The 21,052-nt window shown below is 51.9% G+C and overlaps 2 protein-coding genes and 1 long non-coding RNA gene across 5 annotated transcripts; 1 reads left to right on the top strand and 2 right to left on the bottom strand.

Moving 5' to 3' along the window:
* On the bottom strand, positions 1-11,522 carry LOC147213830 (complement C3-like). Its single transcript, XM_086142850.1, has 43 exons — positions 11,388-11,522; positions 10,634-10,829; positions 10,384-10,546; positions 10,199-10,287; positions 10,019-10,107; positions 9,754-9,836; positions 9,550-9,637; positions 9,359-9,461; positions 9,145-9,271; positions 8,810-8,925; positions 8,545-8,691; positions 8,252-8,351; positions 8,071-8,165; positions 7,796-7,987; positions 7,548-7,703; positions 7,334-7,463; positions 7,158-7,229; positions 6,867-7,064; positions 6,665-6,785; positions 6,490-6,578; positions 6,279-6,418; positions 5,990-6,202; positions 5,833-5,896; positions 5,668-5,757; positions 4,900-5,106; positions 4,742-4,817; positions 4,498-4,657; positions 4,301-4,396; positions 4,056-4,206; positions 3,525-3,610; positions 3,361-3,438; positions 3,129-3,284; positions 2,971-3,033; positions 2,361-2,442; positions 2,229-2,277; positions 1,666-1,756; positions 1,477-1,566; positions 1,280-1,382; positions 1,089-1,178; positions 889-981; positions 704-787; positions 372-516; positions 1-277 (listed from the first exon to the last, which is right to left on the bottom strand). Exons 1-43 carry the CDS (start codon positions 11,462-11,464, stop codon positions 136-138), a joined length of 4,980 nt encoding a protein of 1,659 aa, XP_085998976.1. The 5' UTR covers positions 11,465-11,522; the 3' UTR covers positions 1-135.
* Positions 11,523-12,909: 1,387 nt separating this feature from the next.
* On the top strand, positions 12,910-14,174 carry LOC147213831 (uncharacterized). Its single transcript, XR_015104477.1, has 2 exons — positions 12,910-13,075; positions 13,701-14,174. It is a non-coding gene; the product is annotated as an uncharacterized LOC147213831 (long non-coding RNA).
* On the bottom strand, positions 14,123-21,031 carry dennd1c (DENN domain containing 1C). Of its 3 annotated transcripts, none has more exons than XM_086142853.1 (23): positions 20,859-21,031; positions 20,494-20,558; positions 19,676-19,719; positions 19,526-19,575; positions 19,079-19,198; positions 18,940-19,009; positions 18,776-18,856; positions 18,639-18,683; positions 18,150-18,203; positions 17,371-17,481; positions 17,193-17,293; positions 16,686-16,731; positions 16,518-16,619; positions 16,317-16,442; positions 16,131-16,232; positions 15,928-16,015; positions 15,815-15,855; positions 15,668-15,718; positions 15,547-15,594; positions 15,370-15,477; positions 15,221-15,294; positions 14,927-15,137; positions 14,123-14,811 (listed from the first exon to the last, which is right to left on the bottom strand). In XM_086142853.1, exons 1-23 carry the CDS (start codon positions 20,873-20,875, stop codon positions 14,233-14,235), a joined length of 2,334 nt encoding a protein of 777 aa, XP_085998979.1. In that variant the 5' UTR covers positions 20,876-21,031; the 3' UTR covers positions 14,123-14,232. The 3 variants fall into 3 exon arrangements, with proteins under 3 accessions (XP_085998979.1, XP_085998978.1, XP_085998980.1); XM_086142852.1 differs by having other exon boundaries at positions 18,639-18,692; XM_086142854.1 differs by lacking the exon at positions 18,639-18,683.
* Between the last annotated feature and the right edge of the window lie 21 nt (positions 21,032-21,052).

Genomic DNA, 21,052 nt, shown 5'->3' on the forward strand with positions numbered 1-21,052 from the left:
TTAAGACCGTGACATTTTATTCGAGCGAGTTGAAACATTTGCATCCCCTTGGGTGTCATATAAAAAGTTGTACGCAATAAGAAAAATGCAAAAACAACAAATAAGTTCAGAGGAGAACCATGTACGCGAGGTTCACTACTGCTGGCATCCGAAGACCTCGTACTGCTTGACCATTTGCTCCAGGCCCACGCAGGCAGCCATGAAGTCATCCGTTTGACACTCGGCCCTCGTGGGCCAGTACTCCACCCAGGTCTTCTCTCCAAGCACGTACTGGAATCTGAGAGCAGCACAGCGCCATGTTGGTTTTTTATTTTGCATCCGGACCAGAGCACGTCAAACACGAAAACACGATCCGAGAGCGTAGGACTTACAGTCCGGCCGTTATGTCCTTGTGGATGTCTTTGGACGCGCCCATGATCAGGTAGGTGTTGCCCGGTCTCAGGTCCAAGGCGTCCGAGCAGTGGCTGTAGCTCAGGAAAATGCGCTGTTTACCCTGCGGACCCACGTCGTCGGTTCCTGCGGTTACGAACACACATAAATCAACTGATGATGATCGGAAAGCCCTCGTCCAAACATCAGGAGAATCGGGGCGGGCGTTATTTGATTTGTTACCTGATATGATAGACTTTCAAAATAAAAGCCTTGAGCTCCCTCAAGCGAGGGTTCTTTTTTATTTCTATCTTTTAAACGCGGCATCACTCACCTTCCTTGATGACCTGCTGTATCTCCATGGTGTAGGACTCGGTCCAATCGACGATCTGGGAGGAGACGACCCTCACTTTGTAAACTGAGGACACAAGGTGACGCGGGGGGTCAGTTAGCTCAACCGTTAGCTCGCTCGCTCTCCACGCACGCAGACGGACGTGTGCACTCAGACGCGCCACTCACTGTAGTCTATCTTGTTGGTCGGCGTGGTCTCGCAGGACTTAATCAGACGCAGGTCGTTGTCGATTTTCCCCTTCTTCTGCATGCTGCAGTTTTCTTTAAAAAAAAAAACAACAGAGGGTTGACGTGAACCCACCTTCGGCCCCACCGGGTCCCCGGCGTTCCCGCATCGGCCCTTCCAGAAGTGGTAACATCCCATGTACCTTCAGCACAGGTGCACTCCACCCCCCTGCACAGCTTCAGCAGCCGGCCGGCTCTCCTCTCCGGGTGATAGAACCTCACGCATGAGGTTTCTGTTATAAAGAAAAGGGAGGAAGAAGCTCCGGGTAAATGAAATAGAATAAAATTAAAGAATTGCCGCCCGTCTATTGCTCTGATGTGGATTTATACTCACGGTCGTAGTACTCGTAGACCGACACGGCCATCGGCTGCAGGACGCCCACCTTCATCGTCTGATGGACCCTGAATGAGACCTCCTCCTTCCGCTGGTGGGAGACCTGGCGAGGGAGGGGGGGCAGAGGAGGATGCGCTCATCATATAGAAACGCCCCCGAGGCGAAAAGAGACGTGGAGGCCGAGGATGAGGACCCACCGAGTCCAGGTAGATGATGAGCGAGCCTCTCTCCGACAGGACAGTGTTCATCTCGTATTTGGCGATGGAGCGGGCACGTCCCTTGGCCAGCTGCGTGCACAAACACGGTCAAGCGTTTTTTCAAGATCCACTTTGGCTTGAAAAGCAAAAAAACAACACCCGAAACGGAGCGAGAACGAAGGATCTCACCGAATCCAGGTCGTCTGTGTTGACGGTGAAGCCGGTCAACAGGCCGATGTCCAGGATGGTCATGGAGGCGTCGTGTGTGCTGTTCTTGTAGCTGCAAAGAAGAAACACACATAACTTGAAAATATACACACACACACACACACACACACACACACACACACAACCAAACACGAACACACACATCCTGCAAAAATATCAGGCAGTTCCTGTGTGATTTTAAAATATCTTCACAATAAGGGGGAAACAAATCAGGTGAGTACACTGTCGAAATAAGTGTGGAGGGAAGAATGTTGACAACAGCACCACCTAGTGGCCATAGTCGGTATTACATATGGGAAATGATGTGTTATGGTTTAGAAGGCTAGACTGAAATCATGAAAAAAATTTAAATTAAATCACCTGCAAATAATGAAACGATCAGAGATCAAACGAGGATGAAAATAATCGAGAATAAATGGAGAGGAAACCTTTGGTACATTCAGTGTGGGTTAGTTATTGAGATACTGAACCACGTTTACGGCCAACTTTGAAAAAAGAACACGGGTGAAATTGTTGCTACTTACAAAACTCCAATCTTCAGCTTGTACACATTCTCATTCTCCTCCATTTTTTCTGGGAGAGAAAACGAACGTAAGCTCAATCGTCAACGTGATACCCGGCGGGGCGGACGGACGGACGACGGGAGGTCGGCTGACCTGGGAGCAGCTCCACCGAGAGGTTGAACTTCTGACAGTCGCTCTTGTCTTCTTTGGGCAGGGCGTAGTACAGCGACACCATCTGGCACAACCAGGAAATTGCAGCTGAATTATGTATTCATTGTTAATTGTTGTTTCATTGTTTTTATCTTAAAATCCAATAATATGTTTGTATATTCAAAAGGTTTTCCCGGCGGAAACGCTCAAGTTTAGGGGCGGGGTCGGCTGCAGCCAATCACAGCTGAGACTAGGGCGGGAGGCGGGGTCTAACCCGGGCAGGTCAGCTGTCAATCACCCAGAACGTGGAGAGAACGCGATAAGGAGATCTCGGGGAAAACCCAAGCAGGAGAACATGAATCCAGGCAGGAGAGAACCCAAGCAGAAGACCATGGAGATAATGCATTAAGGAGAACATTGGGGAGAACATGTACAGAACATGGAGATGTTGGAGAAAATAGAGGAAAACCCAAGCAGCAGAACATGGAGATAATGCATTCAGGAGAACATGTACAGAACATGGAGATGTTGGAGAACATGGAGGAAAACCCAAGTTGGAGAACCTGGAGATAACCCAGGACCACTGCGTAAGGAAGTTCAGCATTTCACTCACTTTCAGCGTTGCTTCTCCCGACCCTGTGGCGACGACCTTCACCTTCTGGTTTAAGTCATTGACCTGTAAGTGTTGAAACACACACACACACACACACACGCAGCTGAAAGCAGCTGATTCGATAGCGTTGGCGTGGAGGACGCGGGACGCTAGCTCACCTTGGCGCTCCTGGTGGCGTAGAGGTTGTCCCTGTTGAAGTTGAAGCTCTCGGGCCTGGACCTCCCCGGCAGGTGGATGTTCACGTTCAGGTCGTAGGCGGGCTCCTTGGCGGTGGACCAGTACTCGGCCACGGCCTGGTACACCATGATGGTGGCCTGACGGCAACCAAACGGGACGGTTTTGTCAGCGAGCGAAGGACGACGGCGGCGGCGCCGAAGAGGCCATACCCACCTGGGTGGAGCCGTAGCCTCCGCCCACCTTGCTCTGCTTGTTGAACCATCTCACTATGGGTTTGGCGTCCTCGAAGTTCTAAGGTGAGAGACGGGGATCAGGGAGCGGTTCTCTATCCGCCGCGGCAGCCATGTTTTTTCTTTTTTTTTTTCCAGGATACTCACTTGGTTTTTGACCAGGGCCAGGAGGGCGTAGGCTGTGGCTTCCAGCGTATGGATGTGTTTGTTGGGAACAGCCCAGTGCGTCAGCTCTGAGGGAACAAACACGTTCTTCATCGGCGACGTTCAGGGTCAAAGAAAGGTCAGGGTTCGTGGGAGGCGAGACGAGCGAACCCGTCTTTGGTTTCGGCGACAGAAACCAATCGCGGTAAGTCGCAGTGAATTCTTCATTTGTTGTCTTCTCCCGCTCCCTAAGGCCAAAAAGGGGCGGGGCTTAACCTGGTTTTCAGTGAACCTGTTTTAGGACTGCGGGAAGAAGACCTGGGAGGACCCAGGCAGGAGAACATGGAGAAAACAAAGGCTGGAGAACTTGGAGAGGCCCCGGGAAGGGGAACGTGGAGAGAACCCAGGTAGGAGAACTTCGGGAAGAACCCGGGAAGGGGAACGTGGAGAAAGCAAAGGGAGGAGAACCTGGAGAGAACCTTCACTTTTCAGCAACATAGCCATTAGCTTAGCTTGTGTGTTGCGTCCACTCACCCGGAGAGATAAAGCGGTAGAGAAGTTCCTTGTTCAATTTGCCCTCGTTGGCCATGGCGTACGACGTCATGGCGACGGCGTAGGGGTTGGTCAGGCTGACCTGGCGCCTCTCCAGGTAACTGACGGCTTTGTCGATGCTGGCCTGCAGACTCTGCGGGGGTTCGTGAGAAGAAGAGGAGATGATTGGAAAGACCCGGAGAGGGTGGAGGTCATGTGATTGCGCGTTCGTTGGCGGACGTCCTTACGCCGACGGTGTTGGAGCAGAGCGTACGTGACTCCTGCATCGCGATGAGGCAGAACGCTGTCATGGAGGCGTCCGAGTCGCCGCCGCGTACGTCCCCCTGCGTGCACACACACACACACACACACACACATGTAAGACAGTGGACGGTACACAGGTAGCGACCGTTAGCGTCCGTTAGCGTCGAGCCGATGTACACACTATCATTTCGCCGTGGGAGACGCGGCCGACTTCCTTGAACATGCCGTCCGGCTGCTGCGCGTTCAGGATGAGGAACTTGACGGCGTCGCAGATGACGTCATTCTGCACCGCCACCAGGTTGTTAGCCATGGCGAACACCTTGGCCACGTACGCCGTCAGCCTATATAAAGTCAAGACGTCAAACACGTTTCGCCCGGCATCGGAAATGAGGCATCAGGATGTCAGGCGGTGTGGATCTGCTCACCAGCTGCTGCTCTTGTGTTTGGCCCAGACGGCGAAGGAGCCATCTTTCTTCCGGTACGTCAGTTGATTTGCGTAGCCTGGATACAAGGCCACGTTCTCAAACAATGTTCTAGACGTGCCGCATTCGACCCCTTTCCCTTTCATTTTTGGCGCTCCCACCTTTCTTGATGTGCTGAATGGCTTCGTCGCGCTTCTGGAAGCCCACTTGCTCCCACTGGTTGGTCTTGTCGAGGTAGATGGCCGCGATGACGGGCAGGGTCATGTGGATCATGTTCTGCTCGCCGCAGCCCGAGGGCTGGTAGATCAGGGTTCCCATGGCGGTGCCGCTGATGGCCTTTTCCACCAGGGCGCCAACTTGCTCTCTCCCTGTGCACCAATTCATTGGTAATGACACAGGTATTACATGAAATTGCGCCAATTCATTGGTTATTACAAAGGTATAACACGAAATCCGCCGATTCATCGGTAATTACATAGGTACTACAGGACATTAGCCCAGAGGTGGGCAAACTACGGCCCGCGGGCCAATTTTGGCCCTCACGAGTTTCCAGTGCGGCCCGCGAGCTCTTTTTCTACCAATATCAGCAAAATTTTATCTTAGTCAATATTCATTATGCACTTTATTCTCATCATTAAAATATTATTAGCGGATTCAAAATGAATGAATTTAAAGTAAAAAAATTAATGTTTTTTTAATTTTAATGGTATGGTACAAAGCGAAAGTTTTGATTATTGCGGCCCGCTGTCTTAATATACTATGTCCATGCGGCCCGCGGATAAAAATGTTTGCCCACCTCTGCATTAGCCATTCATTGATAATTACATGGGTATTACATGAAATTGCACCATTTATTGGTAATTACACTGGTATTACATAATTTCTCCTGCCTATTCCCCGGTCTACTGATAATAACCATATCATCTCACCTGTCACAGAGATATCTCTGCTGGTGGGGGTTTTAGGAATGACGTCCTTCTCCAAGATTCCACTGGTGAGGATCTCTTCCTGTTTACCAGCTGGAGACAGAAGCAGTGGTTTTCAAGTTGAAAAAGGAGGATTTTTTTCTTGGCTTTTTCCACCCGTGAACTCACCTACGCCTTTCTTTTCAGGGTCGAGGATGATGATCTTGGCGGATTTGACCAGCACGCCTGGAGGCTGGGGAACCCCGGAGACATGGAGTTCATCATATATTCATGTATTTAAAAAAGGTCACCTCTTCAACCTTCTGGACGGAGGGGGTCGTCTCACCACCACCCGCAGCGTCCTGACGATGCCATCGTTGAGGGACGAGTCCTTGACGGCCGCTTTGACCTCGATGTTGTGCTGGCCGTTCTTCATGGGGATGATGACGAAGGGCACCGAGCGCGTGGTCTGGGGCCCCACCTCCACCTCCTGACGGTATTTCCCGCGCTTGGAGGCCGAGCTGCACACGTCGGGCTTCTCGAGCAGGTCCACCCGCACCTGGGGGAAGGAGCGGGAGTGCGGTGGGCGGGGGTTCAAAATCTGCTTCCCGGGCTTTCCCCGGCGGGAGGCCTACCTTGATCTTATCTGGGGTGTAGTTGTGCAGGATGGCCTTGATTTCCAGCTGCTCCCCGGCGACGGCGGAGTACGGGAGCTTGAGATCGATGAAGAACTCCTTCCGCACGATGACCTCCAGCGGAGGGCCGACGCAGATCCCTGCGGCGAGGCCGGGGAGAATGAGACCATACCGATCGGGAAACGTTACCAGAGACGAGTCGGAGCCTCACCGTTGGTTCTGGACAGGCTGATACCGGTGAACTGCCAGGTGGTGATGGAGTCTTGCAAGGGAATGTACATCTCCATGGCGGTCGAGTCACTGGAGGAAGAAAAAAAAAAGCGGCGATCGTTTTTTTTCCCGTTCGGCTCGCTGGGTACGCGTCGAGTCCCCGCAAGCGGTCTCACCAATTGGGCGTCTCTTTGGGGCACGCCGGAAGGTCGATGTCCGACCACAGCCAGCTCTCGGGGAACTGGGTGCGAGACACAATCTCGTTGCTGTCCATGTAGGAGTTGTCGTCGACCTCGCCTGAAAGAAAAAAAGTACGATTTTAGGGTTTTCTTTGGGGGGGGTGATGCGGCGCCACCCGCCCCTCTGCCCGTCCCTTACTGCGGGACAGCTTCAGGCTGTCCTGCTGCATCTCGGCCCGCTGGCTCGCAAGCTCGTTGCAGCAATGCAGGAAGGCGTCGATGCAGGCCTGGCCGTCGACGATGTACAGACTGCGCTCTGCGCAGGTGTAAGAGAGCGGCGTGCTCTTCATGCCGTCCACACAGCATTCCCGCTCCAGACCTTTCTTAAACTGATTCGCTGAAAAAGAGTTTAAAGAGTCGGCTCTTTTTGGGGGTATATGGGACGGAGAACCCGGAAAGAACCCGCGGGGATCCGGAAGTGACGTCTTACCCAAGCTGGACGTGACGTCTGCGATGGTGACGGCTCTTTTCCTCCGTCTGCTGGGTGCCGGACAAGTCAGGGCTGGGAAAGTTAGCAGAGAAGGGGATGGTGAGAAGATCACGCTCCCGCGGGTGGGTGTTTGTGTCGGCGAGCATGCTTGGATTCTGCAGAAGAGAGTGGACTACCTTGTCTGTAAGGGGTCCCGGAGGCACTGCTGGACTCGAACACCAGTCCGGCGTCAAAGAAGACGCCCATGCTGTCCTTCCCGCCGCCCGGGGTGCAGCCGGTATCGTACTTCTCCACAATGTCCCACACCTGACAAACACACACACACACACTAAGTTTTTCGTGTCCGAGAGACCGCTATAATAGTGCTGAAGAAGAAACCCGAGGACTCGCCTTCTTCTGGGTGAGGCGGTGCTTGTTGTTCAGGACGTAGACGCCTTTGTCCACTGCCACCATGCCCACTTTGGCGCCGGGGTCTCCCGTCACCTTCAGGCCAAACCTCTTGCGGGGCTCGTAAGACGGGGCGGGCCTAGTGGACTCCAGCTTCAGCTGAGGGAGCAGAGGACCAGAACGGGTTCGGTTGCGCAACCAAAAAAAATAAAATAAATAAAAAGCAGTTTGGGTGCCAGGGGGTGGCTTACCGGACTCATGCAGGAGTCCTTGACATCCACCCAGATGGAGTCTGACACCACTTCAGTGGGGGACGGATGGTAGTAGGCGATGATACGGAAAGATGGCAGCATCTCCTTGGTGACGGGAATGATCAGGGAAATCAGGACCTGGCCTCTGGTCCTGTACCGGTCATATTTCACCAGTTGTCCGCGGCTCATGATCTGCAGAGGCAGCGGGTCAGTCCTCACAGTCGCTAAAAAAGTGCTACAAAAATCCGAGATGGCAAGTCCACGGCAAGTCTCACCAGGTAGGTGATGTCGGTGTCCTGGCTTGGCTGCTTGTTCAAGTTCAGGTTGATTTTCAAGTTGTCGCCCTTCTCCAGCTCCGCGGTGTCCACGCCTGCAAAACACGGGGGTCAGACGAGTCAGCTGGCAACGCCGGAGTGAGGGGGGTCAGGTGGTCTTTCGCCATGTCGACCGTCTTACTGATGTGGATGAAGCTGTTGCTCTTGGTCTTGTAAGGGATGGCTTGCATGGTGGCTGAAGCCTGACGTTCACGGGAAATGTCGGGACTGTCGGTACGCGCCTTTGGATAAAGGGACCCGGTGTTAAACACACACACACACACACACACACAAAGGACATGCTCGCCTCTGCGCCCGTATTTTTTGATATTTTGTACTGGGTATGCACGTGGTAGCGGTCGACTGTATTTGGCTGATTTCAAGTGGTTTTGCTGACGAAAAAAAAAACAAAAAAAAACGAAAACGGGATCTCACTGTGATTGACAGCGTGGAGGTTCCTGTGACCGTGTTGATGGTCAGCCTGGCCAAGCCGTTGGAGGCAGTGAGGCCGCGCACCGTCCCAGGATCCACCACCACGGCCACGCCCTGAGCTGGGGTTTCATCGGGGTTGTAGACCTCGACCTGTCGTCGTCCGAGACACAACCTGTCAGTCGCTCGACTAACGCGTTATCATCCCGTTATCGGACATTTTGCATCGAAGGCAAACCGAAGCTGTTGCGACGAATTGCCCTGTACTTACTGCCACGTCGAAGGACATCCCGGGCTTGAAGAATTTGGGCGTTTTGGTGAAGCGGATGGTGTATGGCGACTTGACGATCTGGATTCCCTTCACCTCCGCCTCCACCATTTCGCTGCCTGGTGAGAATAAGCCCCGCCCACACGGTCGGATTAGGAAGTGCTCAGTTTTCACCAACAAGAAGGAAGCTCCAAAGGCACTCTTTGAAGTTCGCAGATTTTGGTCGTTCCTTCGAACCCAATCTGGGTACTCGAAATGGAGTACTTTGGGACGACGGTATTCTAAAGGTTACGTCCCGACCCCCTCCCGACCCGAGCCCGCTGAGAGAGCGTTCTCACCGCTCTCCGTTAGCACGCTGACCGCGACGTAGATGTGCGACCCTTCCAGATCCCCGATGTTGCGGTTGGGGAAGGTATTCTGGATGTGCTCTCTCTTCAGCGTCACGGATCCGGCGCCCATCACGATCTAAAAAGGGGCAAGGGGTTGGGGGGTGGTTGTGAGGCCCGTGCATACGCTTGGGAGACACGTGCACGGATGGACATGTCCACTCACCGGAACCCTCTGGAGGGAAGAGGGGAGGCCTGTCTTCTGTCCGTCGATGATGACCCCGAACACGACGTAGGCCATCCCGTCCACATCCTCGCCAAAGAGATACCTATGACCACAGGTGAGCAGGTGAGCAGGACAGATGTTTCTTTGGCCGTTTGGGTGTTTGCGTAAAAAAAATAATAAGTCAAACGCACTTTGCGCTGATATCGACGGTGAGGGTCGGGCTGTCCACGTAGAAGAAGGAACTCTTGGGAGACAGCTTGACCTCAAAACTGGGCAGTACTGGAGAGGAAAACAAGCAAAACTGAGGTTGAAGTAGCTTTCGATCACAGATTGGGTTCCCCGTTCTCTAAACGGTTCCCCGAGAACCCTCCGCTCCCGTCCAGGAGGGGACTCACCGTATTCTTTGACCTCGAACTCGGAGGTGAACTTGATTTGCGGGTTGGTGTGGAACTTGGCCTCCAGCTGCCAAAGGCCAGGACTGCATGCACACACACACACACACACACAAACACAAAAAATGATAAAACTGATATGGGTACACATTTGAATATATCCATTTTCTGATGCTAACGTCATACCTCTGGATTAAGCTAGGCTAATGTTAGCAGCCCCGTTTCTTTTTTCTTTCTCTGTGTCCCGCAGCCTCAGGGGAGCACTCACCTGACGATCTCAGCGAGCTTAAAATCTCCGGAGTAGATCCCGGCCTTCGGGTAAACTGGATCGATCGGGATCTTGATCCCCTCGGGCGTCTAAAGATCAACAATGCAAAACTGTGTGAGGCTACTCGCGAGCCTGTTTCCGACATTTTATCACACATTTATAAAGCACGAAAAGCAGTACCAGGACGTCGATGGTGATGGAAGTGTCTGCTTGGTAGTTCCTCTCCATGGGTTCCATGCGGGGCGTCACGGCAAACAACCTGTAATGGACTGAAATACAAGAAACGTCCCTCCGGATTAAATCGGGATGCGATGAAATCGGATTGAGATGTCGGGGGATGGGGGGTCCTGGAGAATCGGACTGACCTTTGCTGTCGGGGGTGTAGAGGGTCTTGTCGGTCTGGATGAAGATGTACCCAGACTGGAAGGAGACCAAGACCACTTTCTCCAGCAGCCGGTTTGGAAACTGGGCCTGCAGGTAGACATACTGCCTGCTGTTGGGATCCTTGCTGAAGCCTTCGGCGGGGATCTGAAATCAGGAGTGGACGTGTGGGGGTGCGGTTGGGTGGGGAGTTACTTGGAGACCCCCGGATCTGAACCAGAAGCCCTTCCTCACCGTGATCTGGCCCATGTTCTGGAAGTTGTTGTCGGTGTTGAGCGGCACGGACGTCGACGACAGGCTCCTGGATTTGGTGGGGTGGTTCATCACGTTGATCTGCACCTGGATGGCGGCCCCACTGCAGTCTTGGCACTCCACGAAAATGTTCTCCGGCGCCCCGACACGCAGCAGGTTGGGGGCCACCATCACCTCCCTGAGGCGGGGGATATTCAAAGACGTCAATGAGTTAAGCTCCGATCTCGACAGGATATCGGAAAATCACGCGTAGGACAAAAGACAACCCGAAATAAAAGCTATTTAATCGTGGAAGAAATAAAAATAAATAAAAGAAAAAGTATCTTCATATTTTCCTGATTTTTCTGTCTCTCCGAATTTCGTGGAAAATGGATTTTCAACCGATTTCACAATCCATAGTCCAGGATATTCAGGGCTGCCCCTCCTCCAGCAGAATTGGATTGTGCAAACCAATCAATTATCAATCAATGATCCCGATCAAGGTCGGGGAGGCGTTGTTACGAATTTCTTCAGAGGGAACATCAGGGGGCGGGGCTGCTCATTGGGTAAAAGATCAGGAAACTAGGTCAAATGAAATCCCTTCACAAAAACAGGGGGAATTTTTTTTTTTAATCTAAATTGAAAAAATATAAAATATGGCTGTTTTGGGTTCATGCTAGTAGAGTTTCAGGAGCATTCGGTGATCTTTAGAAGCAGTCCTGGGAGGGTTGCAAGGAGGTAAGGCAGGTCTACTCACAGCTGGGTTCCATCGGCCAGAGAAGATAAAGACGCGAAGGCCAGCGAGGCCAGTAACCACAATGGCGTGCCGCTCATCCTCCGCCCTGATCCCGGGTCAATGTGTGCGGCGCCTCGGACGCGCTCCCCGTTTTATCCCTTCCCTCGGCGCCCCTCCTCCTCACCTCTGTCAACATAGATGTGACACAAGCGTGATTTCCCGGCAGCCCGGGTTGAGAAACCTGATAACAAAACAAAACAAAACAAAACAAAACAGGAAAGAGAATTGGATGACAATTGTTAGACAATATTTCTAACTTATGCATTTCATCACTTATATACTTAAAGTTGGATTTAATTCCAGGTTTTTGGTCAAATTGTTATTTATTTTCCTCTACTTTTACCCTTCCCCCCCCTTTGCTGCGCTGATCTTGTTGACTTGTGTATGTACACAAAAGTGTTGGGTAACTTGTCAACCTTTGGATTTCGGCAACTGGGAATTCCATCCAACGAGGCCACTGCACCGGGTAAAATGAGAAAAAAGGAAAAAAAAAAAAAAACCCGCCGTTGTGTCAAAGTGGATTTCAAAATCCTTCAACCCCCCCCCCCCGAAATGTACTTTACACGTTAATATGACTACTTTACCAGAAGTACAATTGATTTACTTTCATCACAAAGGTATTAGCATCTCAGCTAGCATCTTAGCTCATGGATCTGCTTGAATGTTTTTGCGTCCATCCACAGATCCATCCATCCATCCCGAATCTCAATGCCCCATCCGCTGCTTTCAACAAAACCTACCTTGTGTTTTGTCGAAGCCGCCGCCGTGGTCACCACCACCGCCGATTTTGGACTTCCACGCTCTCCTGCATCGACACGGACCTACAGGGCACCGGGGTCATCGTACGGGTTTGATTGACAGCTGGGTGACGACGATTCTGTGGGAATATATTCTGTATATATTTACTTACATTTAATTTATTATATCATTTCCGATTATTTTTAATACGGTTGTTTTGAGTCATGAGGTTATATTTGTGTTTTTCTCTAAAAATGTAGAAAATAAAGATTTCTTTAAAAAATTTTAAATTAAAATTTATCTTTCATATTGATTTAAGATCTGCCCCTCCCCCCCAAACAACTAGATAGTGTTTTTCTGCGTGCGTGTGCGTGCTCACCCACTTTTTTAATTGAAACGCGTGTCCGTGCGTGTGCACGATTTTTTTTCTTCTGTTTGATCAGAGAATCTGAAAACTAAGAGCAGAACATTCCGGGATGATGAGACGCACAACTAATCATTAATCCGGATGATCGATCGGCGTCCCTCGTCCGACGGGGCGGAGCGAACCGGAAGTGCGTGTCCGTGCGTGTGCGAGACTTTGCGTGCGTGTGTGTGTGCGTGCGTGTGAGAGCGAGCGTCGATACCGAAAGTCAAACCTTTGCAGGAATGCAGCCAGGAGGACGCGTCTGATTGGCCAAGGTGTCTCACGTGATCGGGCTCATTTCCATATGGACAGGTGAGCGAGCGCGAGGGAACCGCTTCCGTTTCGAGGCAGGCGACATCCGGCCGGACTCGGAAATTTTTATCTCTTCCACTCTTTCTTTCCACTGTTTTTTTTTTCTCTTTCCTTTTTTTTACTTACCGTTTTCTATTTTTCCGATTTTCCGCCACGGAGCGGATCACACGCGCCCCCGGAAGCGCCGCAACAGGTGAGTCGCCGTTTTTAATGAAAACTACTTCCGGTGGCCAGCGGTCGGAATGCACACCCGTGTGTGTAATAATGGAATTGTGTGATAATGTAATTACTGGTAATTTCATTTTAATTTGGATTGTATATTAAATCTCTCTCTCACACACACTCACACACACATACACACCGCTGTGACGCTCACCTGTAAAACAGGTGTAGCAAGATGAACGGGATTCCGCCACACGGACACACATCCGCCTGACAAAAAATAAGTCCGTCCATGGTTGCCACCCTCCAACACACACACACACACACACACACACACACACATAAACACACAAACATAAAAATATTGTGCGCCATTTTTTGTGTCCGCAGGTGCAAGTCTGGCATCCACTTCCGCACACACAGGTTTTCTTATCTCAATGGCTCAGTGCGAACACACACACACACACACACACACACACACACTCACACATACACCAGCTTTTTATTACATCAATGAAGGTTCTGCTTCCCGTTTCCAAACAATGGTTGATGGCGCAGATGGCAAACAGGCTGACCTTTGACCCTCAATGAAACAAAATGACTGGAGGTTTCACACACATGAGGATTGTTGTTCTTCTGCGCTCCCCCCCCCCCAGATGAACCCTGGAGTTTAAGAGTCCGCGTTCGTTGTCCGATCGGAAGCGGATGTGACACCCGACGCCCCCCTTTTCCTCCTCCTCTTCCTCCCACCATGGCGATCCTGCTGCTAACCCCGTCAGCGGCGTCGGCGTCGGCCCTCGCCGCGACCTCCGTGCTCGCCGTGGCTCTGCTGCTCCTCCTCTGTGTGATCGGGAAGAAGAGGAGGACAGAGGGGACGTACCGGCCCAGCGCCGAGGAGAAGAAGCAGGTACGGGCGCCGGCGCAAGACAAGCCCGCCCTTCCTCTCCCGCTGCCCAAAGAGGAGCGCCTCATATGACCTTTGACCCCCCACCTCCAGAACTTTTTGTATTTATACCGCCTTATTTATACCACACTGCATCTGCACCCTCTCCGGTGGTGAAGGACCGAAGACACGCACTTTAAGAAAGGCACCTGTTCTTTATTAGACAATAAACCTCCGACGTGCACGTCCAGCACTATGCCCCGCCTTCGTTATTTCAAATTCTTTTTTCAGGATGGTAAACGCCGTCACAAGGCCTCGAACCTCTTCTTCAGTTCCGACACCCTGACCAGTGGGGGGTCGTCCTCCGTGTCACCCGAGCCACTGCCGCTCCGCCTCGGCCCGGCCGCCACGGCGCCCCTGGAGGCCCCCCCTGCGTCCTGGTCGGGCCCCTCCCGACCCGGCGGCGGTACAGAACCTGGCGGCTCCACGCCGGGTTTGTCTGAGTGTTCTGTTTCGGGCTCCTTCTCCGGGCTCGGGGGTCCGCTTCCTGTCTCCTTGCCAGCTACTTCTATCTCCTGAGGTTCCCCAGATGTAACTTCCTCCTCCAAAGCCTGATCTACCTCCTGCTGGCTCACTGCCGCCGCCGCCGCCTCCTCTTCCTGTTTAAGCCCAGCTTCCTCCTGTCCCTCTTCCACCGGCGCCGCCCGCGGGCCGTCAGCCTCCTCTTCCTCCGGCACGCTGATGTCCAGGCTCAGCCAGTCGCAGTCCTCTATCAGGTCCGATGCCTCCTCCTCTTCCTCGGCGGTCTCCAGGTTGCAGCTGCGCAGGCTGCTGCCGCTGGCGGACAGAGACAGGCTCTCCTGGCTGGGATTGGCCGGGAACACCTTAGCAAACACGACTGATATTATACTTTGGCATCAGCCGTTAGGTAGTGCGACCCAGCCGACGGTACGTTACCCCATTTCCCCATTTGAGGTCCTGAAAGTGCCGCCTTCTCACCTTGGTGATGTAGTCGTGACTGTCTGGTCCGAACAGGTCCAGGCTGCGGGTCCCGTACAGCAGGCCGCGCTCGTGGGAGCTGCGGCTGCTCAGAGAATCGAAGATCTCCCCGAGCAGATCCATCTCCTCCGGGTCGCACAGCAACGAATCCTCCTCCTCCTCCTCCTCTACCTGGTGCTTCTGCGGTTCTGAGTCCGGCTCCACCGGCGGCCTGACGCAGCGACACGGGTGAGAGATCAGCGGCAGGGGAAGTAAACATGCGATGTTGCCCAACTTCCCGTTCCTGCTCCTCACCCGTCCCACGAGCCTCCGGCCTCGGGGTCGCCCGTGCTAACCCCCGCTTTCTGCGCAGGCCGCCGAGGACGGGACTGAGAAAGAACAAACGCAGATTCACGTAAAGCGGCATCGGCGTGGGATGCGTGGCGACTCCCGGGCGGACTCACCATCCCGAAATGCTGCGTGATCGGCAGGCGGTTCTGCAGGCAGTCAGATTGGGCCCGGCGGTGCGACACCGAGCCGCCTCTCTGCAGGCCGTGGGTCTCGTCGCGGGCCTTGAAAAAAGAAACAGATCACTCAGAGGTGGCGTAAGAAAACACGCCGCCTCGGAGACGGGAACCCACCTTGTGCATGCGGAGGTGTTTGGCCCCGGAGCGGGTGAGCAGTTTGGCCTGGAAGGAGACGGATGGATCAAACAACGACATTTGGGGGTCACTGGAGGAGATCACCGGATCACACACCCACCTTCATGTTTGCTTTGGACTTCATGTTGAGGATGAGCGAGCCGCTCCCTTTCTGTTGATAGTTCAAAAACAAAAAATAAATAAAAGGGGAAGCCGGAGTCTCACAAGATGAGGACACAAACTATTTCCTTAAAAGTTAAAATCTCACCTTAAGATTACTTATTATCTGGTGGTAGGACCTGGTTCTCCCTGGAGACAAACATGGAGGTCAGGAGGAGTGGACGACGAGCCCCCCCTTCCCTTTCACAGCAACACACACACCTGTTGTTTCACACTTGAGGACCTCCTCCTCAAAGAGGTCGTCGGGTTCCCGCCCGGTTTTCAGGAGCTCCAGACGGTCATCGATGAACTGAGGGACACGAACCAATCAGCATATCGGTGTTTTGTTTTTTTTTTGGACCGGCTGATGTAATCACCGGATTCGACCAGCAGAGGTCGGTAACGCGTCGATCAGCTCCAGGTACCTGCTTGAAAAACTGCAGGTGGACGGCGCTCTCCAGAAACTGCTGCATGCCGGGCAGCTTGTGGTCCAGGAACAGCTCCTTGCTGAACCGCAGCTCCTCGGCCTGCTGATACAGACGCAAGTGAGAGGCGGGGCGGGAAAACACCTGCAGAGGAACCGCCGCGGTGAGAGCGAGCGAACCACCGACCCTGTGACCTTGCACCGCGTCCCTGTAGCCCCCGAACAGCAGGTACTGGGCCCTCAAGAAGGCCCTGGAGATGCCGCAGCCCGGAGCCACCGCCTGCCGCTTCAAGCGTCCCTTCAGCTCCGACATCTACGGATACACACCACGCACGTTTACACCCGCCGGGGGGAAACCCGGGAGAGGTGTACGGCCGATCCGATTTACCACGTCCGGGGGAATCCGCTTCATGTCGTCAAAGGGCGTCTCCAGCGTGTTTGTGTCCACGTTCAGGGTCACCACCTCCTCCAGCCCGCAGCCCTTCACCATCTGCACACATGGGGACGCTCAGGAGGAGGAGGAGGAAGAGAAAGTGAAGGAAAATGTTCATCTCACCTCATTCAGACTGGTGTGAACCCCGATCAGGTACGGCATCGGAGCGCTGCAGCCACGAAAGGTGGGAGAGTCAGTGATCAATGGACAGATGGATGATTGACAGGCAAACACACTTGAGTGACAGTCTGACAGACGGATGATTGACAGGTAAATTATTCACGGACGGACAAGAAAATGATTTTGGGGATGATTAACAGACGGATGATCGATGGACGGCTGAGAGATGATTGACGAGCAGGAAAATGATCGCGGCTGTCAGGTGATTGACAGACAGACAAGTGACATGATTGACAGATGATTGACGGACAGGTCATTCACAGAGGATGGACGGATGACTGACGGATGATTGATGGAAAGATTATCGACGGGCAAACAGACAGATGATTGACCGATAGATGATTGATAGACGACAGACGCAACGGTGAGATGACTGACCGATGACTGACTGATGATTGACGGACAGATAAATGATTGACAAGTGATTGACGGACAGGTCGAGTTCCTCACCAGCAGTAATCCAGAAGGTGAGGGGGCAGGACGGGGATGAAGATGTGCTGCCAGTACATGGGGTACAACATGGCGCCGAGGGCGTGCACGCACGATGTCAGCTACCGGGCGGCCGAAAAGAAATGATTAGAAAAAAAGAAAAGCTGATCTTTATTTTTATAAATAAAAAAAGCAGCACCGTGCTGAGTTTGCTGGCGAAGATGAGGATGCGCCTCTCGAACAGCATGCTGGCGTAGAGCTGGAGGAGGTTCCCAACGTCCACAGCCACGATTAGCTCCGTCAGATTCCTCTGGCCACACACACACACACACACACACACACTGCATTGAGTCTCAATAAAACATCCTTTAGGCTATACCATTTTATATGGCCGCAAACATCTCAAAAAGGTCCGATTGTCCTAAAAAAAATGACCAAACACGTGCATTGATCATAAACTACATTTCCCATAATTTATGCCGATCACGTTACCGGTGAAGCGACGGCATCCCACCGTTAGACAGCAGTGTATCCACATCAATACGATTTTATACAAGATTTTATACAAATTTTATACAAATCCTCCTTCCTACTATTATTTATTATCTATTACTGTTATGTTTTTACTTGAAACTCTGGCACAACAATTTCCTTCGGGATTAATAAAGTTGTTCTCATCTCATCTCATCTCATCTCTCAAGTGGAACTGAGAAATGCAAATCCCTAAATGTCCAGGACTGGAAAAGTCGATGCCGATGGAAGGTTGCTTTGAGAAAGATGGGACTGCATATGTAACATTTTGTATTTAATGAATCTAAAATTCAGTGCTGTTTAACATTAAGGAGCAGTTACATTTATTTTACGTTACGTTTAGTTGTATTTATACTGTTGAGGGCAACAATTATGCTGATTTGTCCCTCTGTGAAAATGAGTTTGACCCTCCTACTGTAGGTGATGACACACGAACGCCTTACTCACGTTCTCAGGAATGGACGGGAGGCTCCTGGGATCCGGAGCGATGAAATATGGGACCTTGCCAGAAAACAAACGAGATCATGTTATATTTTGTGTATTTATGGGTTTTGCGCCCCCAAAACTATGTCTGATGTTAGTTTGGATTTGGCGTTTGGATGTTTTGTTTCGCTCTTCATCGCCCTCCACGTTGGACCTGCGGTGGTCGGGAGGCTTCGCCGCGGCGAGCGGACCTCGCCTTGGTTCCCTGAAGACCTTTCACCTCGACCCAGAGGGGACGGGTCTCTGGGTGAAAGGTCTTCAAGGAATCCGGATCCGACAGCGAGAGCCACCAGCTGGACGACGGAGAACCTTCGGATGAGGTCAATTGGGTTAACGTTAGGGAGATCAGTGTCAGGGGTTAGCGTGATTAGCGTTAGCGTTGTTAGGCCGTCGGCGGGCCGACAAGCGGCGGCCATCGCCCTGGAGCCGCGGGGACCCCCCTGGGGGACTCACCCCTTCATGTCCGGCGGGGCGGGACACGCCGGTGCTGACCACTATCTGGTCGCCCTCAGGGGAAAATGGAAAAACACAGGATGCTAACCGCCGTCACAAAAACTAGCGCGACTCCAGCGGCGAGCGCCGGGACTTACCATCTGCAGGGCGACTGATCCCGCGGCCGGCGGAGCGGGTTGCTTGTAGAGCGAAGCCAGCAGCACTTTCAACTCATTGGTCTGTGAGGGAGGGGTGGGCGGGGTTTAATGCTAGTCATGTGATCCGTCGGTATGACGATGCAGGTAAACAATGAAGGCCTCACCTGTCCTTTGGCGATGTAATCGGCGAGGCTGTTGAGGAGTTTGTAAAAGACTTCGAACCAGGGGAGGTAGCTGAAAGAGTGTTGTTATTAGACTTACACACAAACACACACACACACACACACGTGCACACAAACTTACCTGACGATGCACAGGCAGGTCTGTGTGCTGCTGGCAAGGCGGCAGAAGCCGAAGCGCTGGCATCCCTCCAGGTTGGTCAGCGCGAAGGTGAAGTGCTGCACGGCGGCCACGTCCTTCGCCCTGAGCCAGCAGGGGGCGCCATTTTGTGTTTTATTTCAGTACCCCAAATACTTTTACTTTGTGTTTGTTGCATTTTTAATATTTCGGATTCATTCATTCATTCATTCATTCATTCATTCATTCATTAACCAGCCTACGTAACAGCAATCCCAGCTGGGGGGGGCGGAGCTTAACCAGGAGGGGTTCAGCTGTCAATCACAACCATATCCAATCAAGATATCTCACTTTAAATTAAAATAAAATGATTAGTTCCATATTTTAAGTGTGAGTCATATTGATCAGTTGATTGATAATTGATCCTAAAGATGATAATAATACCGCACAAACCTTTGGATGTCATACGGGAAGCAGAATCTGGACAGGGTTTGGCAGGAATCCTGACACGGGAGGAATAGACATTGGTGCAATTAATGCAGTTAATTAACTCAATTAATGAGTGCGAGAACATTATGGGATGTATCCAACTGCACCGCCTACCTCCTCGCTAGAATCCTCTGGAAACTGAAGCACCACGAAGGGATCTGCGGGATAAAAAAAACGTCGGCACTGCCGTTCATTAACGGTTAATTGATAAAATTAGGTATTGATTTTAAGAATCTATTTGATAAAATATGATATTGGAAAGTGTTGAATGATCAGGTTTTATGTCATACTTATTAACTGTCAGTTAACAGTGTGATAATGATGACTTGTGTTAAGTAAGTAAGCCATGAATTTAATCAAACATTATTTGCGCACAGAGCCATGGGGAGGGACAATCACAGCTGTGATTGGACAAATCAGCTGTCAATCAAATACATCCAAACGTCCACCTTCTTCAGTAGGCTTTCAATGAACCTACTGAAGGGAGGAGAACGTAGAAAACCCAAAGCTAGAACCCAGTAGAACCGAGGGGTTAGAAGCCGAAACCCTCCTGGTGGAAACGACTCATGCAAATATATAGCCTTTTTAAAAAGTCATTCAGCAATAGTCGAATAAGAAAATTATTACACAGCGATTTTAGAAAAAGCCAACACATTACACAGCATCATCACAAAGAATAAAAAAATCACACAGTCTGTGCCAGGTTTCCAGGAAAACACCAGCTGAGTTAAAACCATCCAGAAATGTGACATGATTTTTCTTTAATTCCGAGCAGAACGCAGGAAGTGGTCTGAGTGTGGGGGAACCCACACCAGCCCCTCAACCACGGCCCTGCAGACTCACACAGGAAATCAATAGCGGGACAGAAACCAACCGAACCTAGATGAAAACACCAAGGTGGAACCAGGAGGTCCACACGGAGGTGACTTTACCTTTGTCTTGGGCCACGGGGCAGGCCGCCTCGAAGAACAGGTTGAAGGTTCTCTCGGGGTTTCGCCTGAAAGGGGAGAGAGGCGGGCGGCGGTGCATTAAAGTGCAAAGACTCGCGTCGGAAAAAAACGCGCATTGACCAAGAGGGTTAAAACGCCACTTTGCGCAAACGCGGGGAAACGTCTGCTGCAGGAAACGGAGATTTTACACCGTCCTGAATGCGATTTCAAATCATTTAGAAAAGAAAAGTTGAAGAGCAAGCAGAGAGCGACGGCAGGAAGTTTCCTGAAGAGGAAGTGACAGAAAGCCACCAGAGCAGACGGCAGGCGGCCGATGAGGGTGATCGACATCGACGCCGTTATCTTACTTCAGTCTGGAGCCCATGGTGCCTCGGTGTGGCTGTGTCCATGTGTGGGGGGGCGGGAGAGGGTGGAACGGGGGCGTTGTCCTTCGGCGGCGGTCCGGCCTGCTGGGATGGAGCGGCGAAACCGACAGCCTTCCGTGATGTGCGTCAGAAGTGCCAAAAAAAAAAACAAAAAAAAAAAACAACAGAGATCCACT

This window comes from Fistularia commersonii, chromosome 35 (genome assembly GCF_037954325.1).
Source record: "Fistularia commersonii isolate RoL2024-O1a breed Wild chromosome 35, RoL_Fcom_v1.0, whole genome shotgun sequence".
Classification (NCBI taxonomy): domain Eukaryota; kingdom Metazoa; phylum Chordata; class Actinopteri; order Syngnathiformes; family Fistulariidae; genus Fistularia; species Fistularia commersonii.

Coding starts and splice junctions, on each gene's coding strand:
- LOC147213830 (XM_086142850.1), bottom strand. CDS start 11,464: ATGAGCGGCACGCCATTGTGGTTACTGGCCTCGCTGGCCTTCGCGTCT. Junction 1,757..2,228: donor AAGCTGAAGATTGGAGTTTT/GTAAGTAGCAAC, acceptor TCTTCTTTGCAG/CTACAAGAACAGCACACACG. Junction 1,383..1,476: donor TCATCATCTACCTGGACTCG/GTGGGTCCTCAT, acceptor CTCCCTCGCCAG/GTCTCCCACCAGCGGAAGGA.
- dennd1c (XM_086142852.1), bottom strand. Junction 18,693..18,775: donor GATCAGTCGCCCTGCAGATG/GTAAGTCCCGGC, acceptor TTTTCCCCTGAG/GGCGACCAGATAGTGGTCAG. Junction 15,295..15,369: donor TCACGCAGCATTTCGGGATG/GTGAGTCCGCCC, acceptor GTTCTTTCTCAG/TCCCGTCCTCGGCGGCCTGC.